This window comes from Strongylocentrotus purpuratus, unplaced genomic scaffold (assembly GCF_000002235.5).
Source record: "Strongylocentrotus purpuratus isolate Spur 01 unplaced genomic scaffold, Spur_5.0 spur5_contig_836, whole genome shotgun sequence".
In the NCBI taxonomy this organism is placed as follows: Eukaryota; Metazoa; Echinodermata; class Echinoidea; order Camarodonta; family Strongylocentrotidae; genus Strongylocentrotus; species Strongylocentrotus purpuratus.
Window position 1 is genome coordinate 507716 of NW_022145542.1, and position 14503 is coordinate 522218.

Here is a 14503-nt window from a genome sequence, read left to right on the forward strand (position 1 = left end):
AAGCTTCCGCGCTTTGCGCGGGAGGCCTTTCCCCCACACCCCCGCGCCCTTTAAGTGATTCGCTTGCTCACTACCGCCCCTCCCTAAAATAAGATCCTAGCTCCGTGTCTGCATTAAAATATATAGCTATGAATGATGACTAAGTTGACGAAATAATTCGTATATTTGTGTCGTCGTGGAAAATGACCATTTGCGCACACGCAAGTACTATAGATAGTCCATAGGAAATACAATTTAGCCTTCGGCCCCGGGTTTATAGGGTTAATTTTGTAGATATTGGAAATTTAATTTTGTCGGTAAGTGGTGGCTAGTTTTGTCGTTAATCGTTGGCCTCTACACCCCCCCCCCCCACCTGAAAAAGGTATAGCGACGCCCCTGATCACCATATTAGGTATGAATATGATGTGTATAAGAACAAAACATATATAACATTATCTGTATGTAAGTGTTTATTCGATTTGATAATGAAACTGTTCTTATAATAATGTAGATGTTAGTTCAATAGGAACTCTGTAGGACCATGCATTATGGTTCAAGGCATGCTCACAAAGAGAATTTTGTTATGTTAGGGGTCGGGGCCAAATGCAATAAATTATTGATAATTTATTGCATTTTCTTTGTTTGTTTTTTATTTCTGGGGGCGGCGACGTACCCTAGCCCCCGCTGTTTACTCGTACCAAGGAAATACTGTGGGGAGGATGGACCGAATGGCGCAGCGTGGTCGTAATGATTTTTTTTTTGGGGGGGGGGGGTGGAGGGGCAGGATGATGGGTCGCGTACATTATGGGGCACGCCTTTTTTCTTTATTTGTTCAGAAATGTACGTTTTCAATAAATGTTTTCTACAAATATTCGGGGCCAATTTGAAATTATGCGAGCCAAATATTGGTACGTAATGGTGACCAGCAGTGACGTAATAGGGGTGGGTACAGGGACGGGCGAGCTTCCCCTCCCTCCTCCACAAAGCGCGGAAGCTTTGAAGTTTCAATAAATTATTAGAGAAAGAAGACGATTCGTTGTACCGTTCTCGTCTTTTAATCCTCGTCTAAATTCAGCCCCCCCCCCCCCTCCTGCGCGAAGCGCGGAAGCTTTTACGTTTCATTAAATCATTATAGAAAGAAGACGATTCGTTGTACCGTTCTCGACTCTTATTTTAATCCTTCAAAAATCTTCTTTGTCTGCTCCTTTTTCTTCCTACGTCCTCTTCCTTTTCTCTCCTCTCTCTTATTTTTTTGTTTTTTGGGGCCAGCGTTTAAGGGAGGACCGCCCCCACTGCCCCACCCCGGCCCCGGAAGCCATATTGCTCCGATTGTCTCTTTTTCGCTCGCGTGAACATTGCCAGCACAAACCACTGACCTCTACCTCCTACACGGATCATCGCACATTCCCATTCACTATACGTTACGTACTAAAAGGCTGTATTGTCTGACCGTTCATGAATATTCATGTTTTTGCTAAACTCGGCAAAATGTTTGCTTTACTAAATGGAAAAATTACGGTGGGGGGTTGGATGAAATGGACAAAACGAAATAGGCAGAAGTGATCTATGATAATTCATGCTTTTTATGTTTCGTGTGCTCGACCTATAATCTTCAAATCGCTTGTAAACTGAGTCCAAAGTTAGACTTGTTTCACATTGTGTATTATAGGCAATGACGAGCTTGCAACCTATTTTGAAAAAATTACGGTGGGTGAACTTTCAATAGTCAATGAGACATGAGGGCTCCAATGAAAGAGCTAGTGATAACGTACGTCGGGGTGGGATGTGCTTTTCGTTTAAACAAAAAAATGAATTTTTAACGACTTTTTAAAAAACGTCCATAGGCTAACATGTTAGGCTGCTGAATCTGACCATGCTCTGACGATAGGGGGCGTTGTGAAATGAGACTAAACGGAGCCATATGTCAGGGGTTTAAGGCAATAAATCACCGTTAGATGAGCATCTAAAGGCCCCGCCTTAGGGCCCTAGGTGGAATCCAGGGGGCAGAGCCCCCGAAAGCTTAGGGGTTTTATAGGCATTTAATCACGGTCAGATGAGCATATTTTCATACCTCATTATTTTGTGCCACTGGCAGTTAACCATTCTTTCTTTTTTGCTCCCTTTCTTTCTATTTCTCTTTAATATACTTTTTTTGTTAAGTGTGTGTTGGGGGGAGCTCGAGGCTCCCGATCCCCGCCGTTCCTCGCGCCCTGACATGTAGGCACCTTAAGAAGCATATTTCTTGCCTGGCTGTAAATTTAGGAATTGTAATTTTCCAACAAACGCATATAAAAATATAGGTAATTTACTAAAAAGTGAGGACAAATCTCGGAAAAATTATGTCATTTTAGCATTATTTGTAAACCACCGTTATGGAATTAGAAATAAACCACGTTTCCACCAAGCCGCCCCGCCCCCTATCAGTACACCAGTGCCCCCCCCCCCCCCTCCGTTACACCTTGTTGGCGGGAAAAAATCGCAACTGATCTCCCCTACCTTTCTTCTTTCTCTTTTTTTGTCTTTCCCTTTTTCTCCTCCTCTTTACCTTTCCCTTCCCTTCCTTTTCTCTCTTATAGGTTGTCCGGGGGGGCAAGGGCCTTTCCGCCCCCATCCCGCTCCGCACGCTGTTGGCGGGATTAGCAGCAACTGATCTCCCCTTCTTTTCACCCTTTTCTTTTCTTCTTCCTCTTTTTGTTCCCTTTTAGCTCTCCTCTTTCCCTTTTCCTTCCTTCTCTCTCTCTCTCTCTCTCTCTTTTTTTTTTTTGGGGGGGGGGGGAGGAGGGAACAGCCTGGAAGGCATGGCCCTTTCAACCCCGATCTCTTCCTCCCTCTCTTTTTCTTTCTTCTTCCTCTTCTTTCTTTTCCTTTCTCTCCTCTTTCCCTTCTTTTCATTCTCTCTCTCTCTTTTGCGGGGGGGGGGGGGCAAGGACCGCTCGGCTCCCCTGGATCCGCGCCTGACGTCATTGCCTCGCTATCCTCTTATTGTTTTCTTTCTATGGTAATATACATTTCTCACTCTCCCCATGAGAATCTCATCTTCTAACACCAGCATCCAAGTCATATTGATAATAATATGTTTTTGTGTGGATGCACTAATGATCTAATATAGAGTAATTGTTTTCAGTTAAATCATGAAAAATGTGAATTCTGAAAATTTATTTATATAAAAGTCAATAATTATGAATATACAATATTCTGAAAATAGTTTCAATTCTTCAAAGTTTGTAAAAGATATTGTGAAATGTCATGCCCGCAATACGATACAAATCATATAACCTGGGCAAAGGCATGGGGAAATCAAGTTTTGGGGATAAAGAGGGGAATTAATGGGATAAAAATATATAAAGCAATTGATAAATAGTGAGGCAATGGCGTCACAAACTGATAACCAAATTGGCAATTTGTGTAGTGATTTCTATTGTTCCATAGTTTTTCATATTAAAAAAAAAAATCATAACTTCCTTATTTTTTTTGCTCTGCTCCTCTTGTTTTTCTGCATCTATTGAAAGCGAATTATTTTAAAGTGGATTTACCCTTTAGGTTATACTACATTCAAGCTTTTCGTAAATATACAATATTGCACGATATATTTTCCAAATAAGTAAGGAATTTAGATTTTCAAGATTTTTAGCTAAATAAGATACGGTTTTGTGACCGGAAGGCATATGTGAACGGAGCTTTTATTAGAACTAATGGATCTACCATCTCCAGGCACCCAGAAACTATACAATAATTTTAGCCAATGAAAATTTTCAAGATTTTCGTTTGTCCATGACACTGGAAATCTCAAAACCTCAGGATACCAGACGGAGCTGACCGGACTACAAGCCTAGTTACTGTCGGAGAGGGGGGGGGGGGCACTTTAAAATTGTGTCTTGTTGGGGGATAGGGAGCTTGGACACTCTCGGGCCTTGAAGGTTTTCGCGTCATGTAGCGTACAACGGGGTAATGCAATCCCAATATGATTTACTGTTTGAGTTCTATAATATTTGAAATAATTGATAGTGTTTATATATTACGTACGCGTAAATATATATTTACATAACTCTACGTGTTTGTTTAACGCTGATTGGAAATAATAACTGATGATGGGGGGGGGTGGATGGTAGTATCTTCATTTGTACATTTTGTATCATTTTTTTTCTACTTTATACTTCTGTTCTTTGTTTGTTTTTAATATTTGAATGTTTAAGATATGTGTAATAATTAAAAAAATAAAAATAAAATAATAATACTGTCTTCTTTACCCAGGAAAGCCTCATCAGTATTTATGCTGTTCTCCCTGAGGTCCTTGCAATCAAATTATAATAATACGATGTAGGTTATAAAGGTGGCCTATTTACCCCAGTTTATGGAATGATTTTGACAATGATTTATTCTTAATAGATCTAGATAATATATACATTCTCAGATTAAAACAAAAAATAGTTTGCAAGTGTTTGTTTTACCTGACTGCATGACTGCTAAAGTGTGTGCTACCAGGCGTCGGAGGGGCGAGGGGCCTCCCCCCCCCCCCCAACACAAAAGAGAGATTAAGGAAAATAAGGGAAAGAGAAGAGAAAGGAAAGAAAGAAGAAAAAGAAGATAAGAAAAGAGTTAAAAAGAAGGGGATCGGGGAAGGGGGAAAAGGCCTTGCCTTCCCCTCCAGCCCTCTATCGCCCCAAAAAAAGGAAGAGAGGAGGAAGGGAAAGGAAAAGAGGAAAGCTATAAGGGACAGAAAAAAGAGAAAGAAGAAAAAGAAAAGGGTGAAAAGGAGAGGAGATCACTTGCAATTAATCCAGCCAACGACGTGTTGATCGCGGGGCCGAAAGGCCCTTGCCTCACCTCCCCCCTCAGCAAAAAAAAAAAGAGAGAGGGAGAGAGAGAAGGAAGGTCGGGGAAGGGAAAGAGGAGAGAAAGTGAAATAAAACAAAGAGGAAGAAGAAAAGAAAAGGGGGAAAGATGCGCTCCTCCCCCCCCCCCCCCCCAAGCGAGACCAAGCGCCATATACGCCACTGGACACTACTGGCGTACTCCCCCAAATAAGAATAAAACGAGGTTTATTTCTAATTCGATTTCAGTGATTTACAAATGTTGTGAAATGACATAACTTTTAGTAAATTATACTGTTTTATGATTTTGTTGGAAAATGACGAATTCCCAAAGTTACAGTCAGGCGAGAAGTATGCTTATTTAGAGGTCTACATGTCAAGGCTCGCGACACAGCGGGGCTCGGGGGCATGGGTCCCCCCCCCCCCCAACTATTTTGAAAAAGTATATTCAGAGAGGTAGGGAGAAAGTAAGAAAAATAAATTGTTACCTGCCAGTGTCACAAAATAATGAAGTCTCAAAATATGATCAACTGACCGTAATTAAATGAAATTTCGGAGGCTTCACCCTCTTGACCCCACCAAGGGCCCTAAGGCGTGCCCCTGAATGCTTATCTGACCGTTATAAAATGCCTAAAAACCCCTGAGTTTCCGGGGTATCAAAATATGCTCATCTGAACGTAATGAATGCCCCGATAGCCCCTGAGTTTCCTGGGGCTCAGCCCCTGGACCCCACGCCAATTCGTGACCTACCCGTGTCATTAATAGGGTATCAAAATATGCTCAATTAAACGTAATGAATGCCCATTGCCCCTGAGCTTCTGGGGTTCCGCCCCTAGACTCCACACCAATTTATTTTCCGCGAGCCTTGACGTGCAGACCTCAAAATAAGCATATTTCTCGCGTGACTGTAACTTTCGGAATTCGTCATTTTCCAACAAACTCATAAAACAGTATAATTTACTAAAAAATTATGTCATTTTACAACATTTGTAAATCACTGAAATCGAATTAGAAATAAACCACTTAAGGGGGAGGCTGTCTCCTTCGAATTATTACGCCAGTGGTGTCTAGTGGCGTATCTGGTGCTTGGTCTCGTTTGGGGGAGGCGAGATGAGCGCGAAACCATATCTTTTCCCCTTTTCTTTTCCTCTTACTCTTTATTTTCTTTCCCTTTCTCTCCTCTTTCCCATTCCCTCCCTCCCTTCTTTCTCTCTCTCTCTCTCTCTCTCTCTTGCTGAGGGGGGAAGGGGGAGACAAGGGCCTTTTAATGTCCCCGATCCACACCTTGATGGCGGGAAAAATCGCAACTGATCTCCCCTACTTTTCTTCTTCCTCTTTTTTTTTCTTTCCCTTTCTCATCTCTTTCCCTTCCCCTTCCCTTCCTTCTCTGTTTTTAAAGTTTGCTGGGCGAAAGGCAAAGGCCTTTCACCCCCTACCCGAACCACATGTTGTTGGCTGGATTAATTGCATCTGACCCCCTCCCTTTCTTTTCACCTGTTTCTTTTTTTCTTTCCCTTTTTTTGTTCCCTTTAGCTCTCCTCTTTCCTTTCCCCTTCCTACTCTCTTTTTTTTTGTCCCCCCCCCCTCTTTTTCCCCTCTTTTCTTTCCTCTTCTTTCTTTCCTTTCTCTCCTCTTTCCCCTTCCCTTCTGTTCCTTCTCTCTCTAGCTCTCTCTCTTTTTTGGCGGGTGAGGGGGAGACCCCTTCGGCCCTCCCCCTGGATCCGTGTATGGCCGTGGGTGTGTCCCCCATCCAGTACTGACATGAGCAGTTTTCTAATAGCGAACAGGCCCCGTACGTACTGAGCTGAGCAGCTTTGTAACAGCGGACTTGATTGGTTGCCTTAAAATTCAATTTACGAGCGTTCTGCGCATCCGTCTGGCAAAGTAACAGGCGTGTGCTTTCGCACCTTGCACGCGCCTGCTAAATAACAGGCGGTGATTGGTCAATTTAGCAGACGTGTGCCGCGTTCCATACGTCTGGGGCACGTGAATAAAGTCACCAACGGCTTTCCATAGGGGGGGGGGGCACGCGCCCCCTATAATTTCCTGGCTACGTGCCTGATTACACGGGTAATACCGTGTCGATGTTTTTTGTGGAAACACGCTGACTGTAATACTTTGTTTGTTTTCATCCTGATGGGTAGGTCATCACATCTTTTGACCATCAACACATTCATTGTGATTATAGAAGAAAATATATTCATTGTGATTATAGAAGAAAATATAGAACATAAAGATTTTGACAAATTAAGTATTCTTTTGACCTAATACTTACGGTAGTCCACATGAAATGAATAGATTCTGTGTATTAAAGATGAAGTTGAGTTCTGGTCATGCGATTGCATTGTGAAAGAAACGGTGCGGAACCGACCAGAAAAGGTTGATCATCTAGCATATAAGAATTTGTGTGTATTGCAAGGTTCTGGAATCATCAAAATGATAAGAAATTTGGCCAAGTCTTGGTAAAGTTACAAACACTTGCACAGAAAGCTGTATATGGGGCTACACGAACACGTGGCGTAAAAAGCCGACCCCCCGATGTTTACGATGTTACATGCATATTTAGAATATGAAGGCATTTGATGAGCCATGCTTTTCAGGGAACATGTCTTAACTGATGTTCTTCCACACTTGCATATTATAAGAATGATTAATGCTCACAATTTTTTTTTCACCTCTTCCCAGAACTCGACCTTCTCTTTAAGCATATGAGAATGAGACAATTATGTACTCCATGTGTTAACCCATTGACTACTGAATTGTCATTTTCCCCCATAGGATCAATACATGAACAACCCGATTCCAGTGTGCAATGAGTTAAAAGAGCACATGGGAAACATTTTGGCATAACTTCTTTCATTTCATGTTGAATTCATTTTAGGCTATTTAGTCTTAAAGGTAAATACCAGTTTTGGAAACGCCCCCCTCTCAAAAAATGAAATGGAAGCTCTTATACCAATCATGTGGAAGAATATGTTTTGACTAATACGTGATTATACAAAATTTGCCGGGAAACCGCCAACAAATTGATATATTTGGTAAATTATTATATCTATCCGGACTGGATAGATATCGCGTAGTCCCATATACATCTTTTTGTGTACAGTGCTTGTAACTTTACCAATTTCTTATCATTTTGATGAATCCAGAACCTTGCAGTACCCACCAATACTTATATGCTAGATGATCAACCTTTTCTGATCGACTCCACAACGTTTCTTTCACAATGCAATCGCATGACCAGAACTGGTCTATACCTTTAACAAGAGTAGTAACCACTTAGGTGATATAACATTGTTTGATTAAAACATCATCAGGTCGCTAAGGAGAATGGACATAATGTAGATGTTACTGCTATGATGGATACCTGGACACTTCAGATGGGATTCCCAGTCATCCATGTCACCCAGGCAGGCCTGGCTACTCAACAAAGGTTTCTGATTTATCCTCAGGGAGAGCCTTCAAATGAGGCCTCTTCAAAGTTTGGGTAAGTTATTCATCCTTATTCCATCATCGTTAAATCATAAATAAAATCATCAATTGTCTTTTAGACTCATAATGCTTTTGAAGGTGTTACACATGCTTGAAATTTAATGAGGTAGATAATGAGTCTTATCGTCAGAAGGTGCTTACACACCCTTCACACAAGAAATATCAGAACAGAATCCATGTGATGAATCCTGAAAACGAATCCTTGAATAATGATAACAACATGTTATAGAAATATTAAGTTTCATTATTATATGTACATACCGGTATGTTAAAAAACCATTTTGACATGAAGTTATTGTTTGTATATTCTGTATTATACCTTTACATTCATATGTTCTTTGTTATTCAGTTATTATATTTATTTGCTGGATGTTAAACTAAGAACATTATCAAAATTCTAGATCAATGAGACGCACTCTGATTGTGATGCATCTGGTACATGGAGTACATCTCTACTGAAGCAATTATCAGTTACTTTCCCCACCACACTCTTTATTTTTACAGGTATAAGTGGACTGTTCCTGTCACGTACTTCACAGATACTGACCCTCAAACCAAGACTATCGTTATGGAACATGAGAAAGGTAAATAAAACTTAATTTAGAATAGATAATTTTCTCTTCATATATCCTGTTGTGAACAAATCTGTATACAGCAGTATGTCTATCAAATTTATGATTTCAAGTGTTTTGGATCATTACATAATAGCAGGGGCAGTGATTTCTTTTCATGACCGGGGGGGGGGGGGGGACGGAATGTGAGGGATGAGGGAGCAGTGGCGTAATGAGCAAAAACATTTTTTTGAGGGGCAGAAAAAAATCTGCATCACCCCCACTCTTACACGGAACATGCAGGCTCATGTTTGTTTATATTTCTTTGAATAATACCCGCCCGTGTATTGTTATGGACTGTACAGTGCAAGATAAATCTTTTACATTTCTCTGTGTTTTCCTACAAACCATAGCAAGTGTGAATCTGCATGTAGAAGGTGCTAGTAAATGGTTCAAGGTCAACACAAAGCAGTCTGGGATGTACCGTGTGAACTACGAAACATCGACCTGGAGAGCATTAATAGATCAACTCCGGACCAACCACACTGTGTTGAGTGCTGCTGATAGAGCTAACCTCATCAATGATGTATTCAATCTGGCTTGGTGAGTCATGGTTAAAAACACCGAAGGGGCAATCCAACCCTTGTTATACTTTCATCTGTATGAAAGCAGAAAAATAAGAGAAACAGAATGGTGAAAGTTTTAAATAAATCGGACCAATAATAAGGGAATTATATATGAGAATCACTAAGTCTGCGCGAATCTCAAATTGGCGATTTGGTCAGTGCAGTGTGATGTTTGTTTGTCGTAGTAAAAGAATATCATTAATGTATGTGTTTCTCCTAAGTGCTTTCTTCCTTGGGGCACTATTCAAATTATAGGACTTCTAAAGAGAATGGACACTTTTTTGTAAAAAATTGAAATTTTATGTGTTGTAACGAATAGGAAAAGTTGTCCGCCACTACATCACAGAGACATTACCCCTTCAGCCAACATAAAGACCCCATACCCATAGGCCCGAATTCACAAAGGAAGTTGAAATTTAACCCATGGTTTAAAAGGGTCAATGTCGCTATTCATAAGGTCAGCTATTCATAAGGTCCGCTATTCATAAGGTCCGTCATTCATAAGGACCGCTATTCATAAGGACCACTTTTCATAATTGGAGAAAAGGGTCATTATTCATAAGGTTCATTATTCATAAGGACCGCTATTCATAATCGGAGAAGAGGGTCGGTATTCATAATACGAGTAGAGGGTCGCTATTCATAATGCAAAATCGGGGTCGTTATTCATAAGGGTCGCTATTCATAATAGGAGTAGAGGGTCGCTATTCATAATACGATATGCGGGTCGCTATTCATAATACGAAAGGAGGGTCGCTATTCATAATAAGAGTAGAGGGTCGCATTTCATAATACAAAATGAGGGTCGCTATTCATAATAAGAGGAGAGGTTCGCTATTCATAATGCGAAATGAGGTTCGCTATTCATAACACGAAAGAGGGTTGCTATTCATAATACGACTAGTGGTTCGCCATTCATAACGCAAAATGAGGGTCGCTATTCATAATACGAGAAGAGGGTCGCTATTCATAATAGAAGAGCTATTCATAATAGGAGTAGAGGGTTGCTATTCATAATACGAAATGAGGGTCGCTATTCATAATAGGGTCAATATTCATAATATGAAATGAGTGAGGTTCGCTATTCATAATAGGAGTAGAGGGTCGCTATTCATAATATGAGTAGGGATTCGTTATTCATAATAGGAGTAGAGGTTCGCTATTCGTAATAGGACAAGAGGGTCGCTATTCATAATAGGAGAAGAGGGTCGCTATTCATAATACGAAATGAGGTTCGCTATTCATAATAGGAGAAGAGGGTCGCTATTCATAATACGAAATGAGGTTCGCTATTCATAATAGGAGAAGAGGGTCGCTATTCATAATAGGAGAAGAGGGTCGCTATTCATAATACGAAATGAGGTTCGCTATTCATAATAGGAGAAGAGGGTCGCTATTCATAATACGAAATGAGGTTCGCTATTCATAATAGAAGAGGGTCGCTATGCATAATACGAAATGAGGTTCGCTAGTCATAATAGGAGAAGAGGGTCGCTATTCATAATAGGAGAAGAGCTATTCATAATAGGAGTAGAGGGTTGCTATTCATAATACGAAATGAGGGTCGCTATTCATAATAGGGTCACTATTCGTAATACGAAATGAGGTTCGCTATTCATAATAGGAGTAGAGGGTCGCTATTCATAATAGGAGTGGATGATCGCTATTCATAACATGAGTAGGGATTCGTTATTCATAATAGGAGTAGAGGGTTGCTATTCATAATACGAAATGAGGGTCGCTATTCATAATAGGGTCACTATTCATAATATGAAATGAGGTTCGCTATTCATAATAGGAGTAGAGGGTCGCTATTCATAATAGGAATGGATGGTCGCTATTCATAATATGAGTAGGGATTCGTTATTCATAATAGGAGTAGAGGGTCGCTATTCATAATAAGAGTAGATGGTCGCTATTCATAATATGAGTAGAGATTCGCTTTTTTATATTAGGAGTAGAGGTTCGCTATTCATAATATGAAATGAGGGTCGTTATTCATAATAGGATTAGAGGGTCGCTATTCATAATACGAAGCGAGGGTCGCTATTCATAATATATATATATATATATATATATATATATAGAGGGTCACTATTCATAATACGGGATGAGGGTTGTTATTCATAAAATGAAATAGGCCTAAGCAATATCCAAAATGCTCATAACAAATGGAAAAATGTTGGAAGGAGGACACCCCCAAGGCGACACATGGCCCTGAATATTTGTCTTGTTTTTAAGTAGGTTTGAAATTTGTTATCCAATGTTATAAGCATAATTGAGAATTTAAATCAATAACATTTGAATCATGAAACATCCTCAAGCTCACCTCCCCTCCCCCCTCCTCCCCCCCTTCCTCCCCCCCCCCCCCCCCCCCCCTCCCCTCCAGTCCCAGTTTAGTCCCATATCAATATCTTTCCGTGTACAGTGCTTGTTACTTTACCAAGACTGGGCCAAAGTTTTTATCATTTTGATGACTACAAAACCTTGCACTACACACCAATACTTACAAGTTTATGCTAGATGATCAACCTTTTCTGATTGCTTCCACACCGTTTTTTTCACAATGCAATCGGAAAATAAGACTCAACTTTATCTTTAAATGCATTATGGAAGAAAGGAATATAATAGACTAGCCCATGCAGTAGCTGTACGTCTCGACATTTTGTGTGATAAAAGTGCTGAGATATTATGACGGCACTCATATATTTTGTTTTTACCTCTGACATTTTTCCTCTGACATTTTTACCTCTGACATTTTTTCCTCTAACATTTTTACACCGAGCGGATTAAGAGTAGTGAACGGTACAACGAATCGTCGTCTTTCTCTAATATTTTAATGGAACGTCAAAGCTTCCGCGCTTCGCACGGGAAGGGGGGTGGGGGGTTGAAAATAATTTAGCTCCTGGCCCCGGATTTATAGGGTTAAATTTGTAGACATTGGGACATTGGCATTAACATATATATATATATATATATATGTTAATATATAATTGGTAGCTATTTTTGTCGGTATTCGGTGGCATCTTCACCCCCCCCCCAACCTCAAACTGAAAAAGGTCTAGCGATGCCCCTGCCTACAACCCCCTTTTTGTCGCTTCCATCCTTTGCTGAAGGTAAGGGACATGTTAGATCAACCCCTTGATGGCAACACTGCTACACCCCAACCGCACCCCCCCCCCCGTGAAACACAAACAGTCTACGCCATCTATGAACTAATTCGACGAGAATTGTCAGTAATATGTACTTGTACCACGGAAATACTGCAGGGAATAGCGACCCTAACTCTATATAATGAATAGCCACCATCATTTCCTATTATGAATAGCGACCCTCATTCCGTATTATGAACAGCGAACCTCTACTCCTCTTATGAACAGCGAACCTCTACTCATATTATAAATAGCGACCCTCAGTTTGTATTATGAAACGCGACCCTCATTTAATATTATGAATAGCGACCCTCATTTCGTTTTATGAATAGCGACCCTCTTCTATTATGAATAGCGAACCTCATTTCCTATTATGAATAGCGACCCTCTTCTCGTATTATGAATAGCGACCCTCATTTTGCATCATGAATGGCGAACCACTAGTCGTATTATGAATAGCAACCCTCTTTCGTGTTATGAATAGCGAACCTCATTTCGCATTATGAATAGCGAACCTCTCCTCTTATTATGAATAGCGACCCTCATTTTGTATTATGAAATGCGACCCTCTACTCCTATTATGAATAACGACCCTCATTTCGTATTATGAATAGCGACCCGCATATCGTATTATGAATAGCGACCCTCTTCTCCTATTATTAGTAGCGAACCCCATTTCGTATTATGAATAGCGACCCTCTTCTCCTATTATGAATAGCGACTCTCTTCTCCTATTATGAATAGCGACCCTCTTCTCCTATTATGAATAGCGAACCTCATTTCGTATTATGAATAGCGACTCTCTTCTCCTATTATGAATAACGAACCTCATTTCGTATTATGAATAGCGACCCTCTTCTCCTATTATGAATAGCGACCCTCTTCTCCAATTATGAATAGCGACCCTCATTTCGTATTATGAATAGCGACCCTCTTCTCCTATTATGAATAGCGAACCTCTTCTCCTATTATGAATAGCGACCCTCATTTCGTATTATGAATAGCGACCCTCTCATCGTATTATGAATAGCGACCCTGATTTCATATTATGAATAGCGGTCCTTATGATTAACGAACCTTGTTTCTTTATGAATAGCGACCCTATTTTGCCATTATGAATAGCGGACCAGGAAGTACGGGAATTTACACGTTATGAATAACGGTCCTTATGAATAGCAAATAGACCCCATGCAAGTGGCGCCTATATTTTCTTTTAAGCTTTTTTCTTTTAAGCTTTGATAATTATATAAAAATACATCCCCCTAATCTAGCTAATATATTTCTCCCGCTCCAGTGGTGACAAAAAAGGGAAACATAACACACACATAATCCTATCGTAATTTGTCCCCCTTGTGCGAACCCCCCCCCCCCCTCCCCTCAACTGATAGTCAAACTTAAGAAAATTTACTTTGGTGACAAGACCATATATATTATAAGGAAACCACCTCAGCCCCCCCCCCCCCCCAAAAAAAAAAAAAAAAAATATTAAGGTCCGCTACCTGAATGTCCGAGTCGTCATCAAAACGGCGAAGGCGGCGGGTGTTGGGGGCGGCGGGAGTTGGGGGGGGGGGGTGGGTGGGGGGAGGAGCGGTGAGCTTGAGGATGTTTCATGATTCAAATGTTATTGATTTAAATTCTCAATTATGTTTATAACATTGGATAACAAATTTCAAACCTACTTAAAAACAAGACAAATATTCAGCGCCATGTGTCGCCTTGGGGGTGTCCTCCGTCCAATATTTCCATGTGTTATGAGCATTTTGGATATTGCTTAGGCCTATTTAATTTTATGAATAACAACCCTCATCCCGTATTATGAATAGCGACCCTAACTCTATATTATGAATAGCGACCCTCATTCGTATTATGAACAGCGACCCTCTACTCCTATT

The 14503-nt window shown here is 40.5% G+C and overlaps 1 protein-coding gene across 1 annotated transcript in view; it reads left to right on the plus strand.

The window, feature by feature from the left end:
• Nucleotides 1-8105: 8105 nt before the first annotated feature.
• Nucleotides 8106-14503, plus strand: part of LOC752746 (glutamyl aminopeptidase) — a 34240-nt gene continuing 27842 nt past the window's right edge. The window contains exons 1-3 of the mRNA XM_030985556.1: nt 8106-8277; nt 8787-8866; nt 9247-9436. Coding sequence (XP_030841416.1) covers nt 8147-8277; nt 8787-8866; nt 9247-9436 — 401 coding nt within the window. The 5' untranslated portion in view covers nt 8106-8146. The remainder of the gene's footprint in view (nt 8278-8786; nt 8867-9246; nt 9437-14503) is intronic.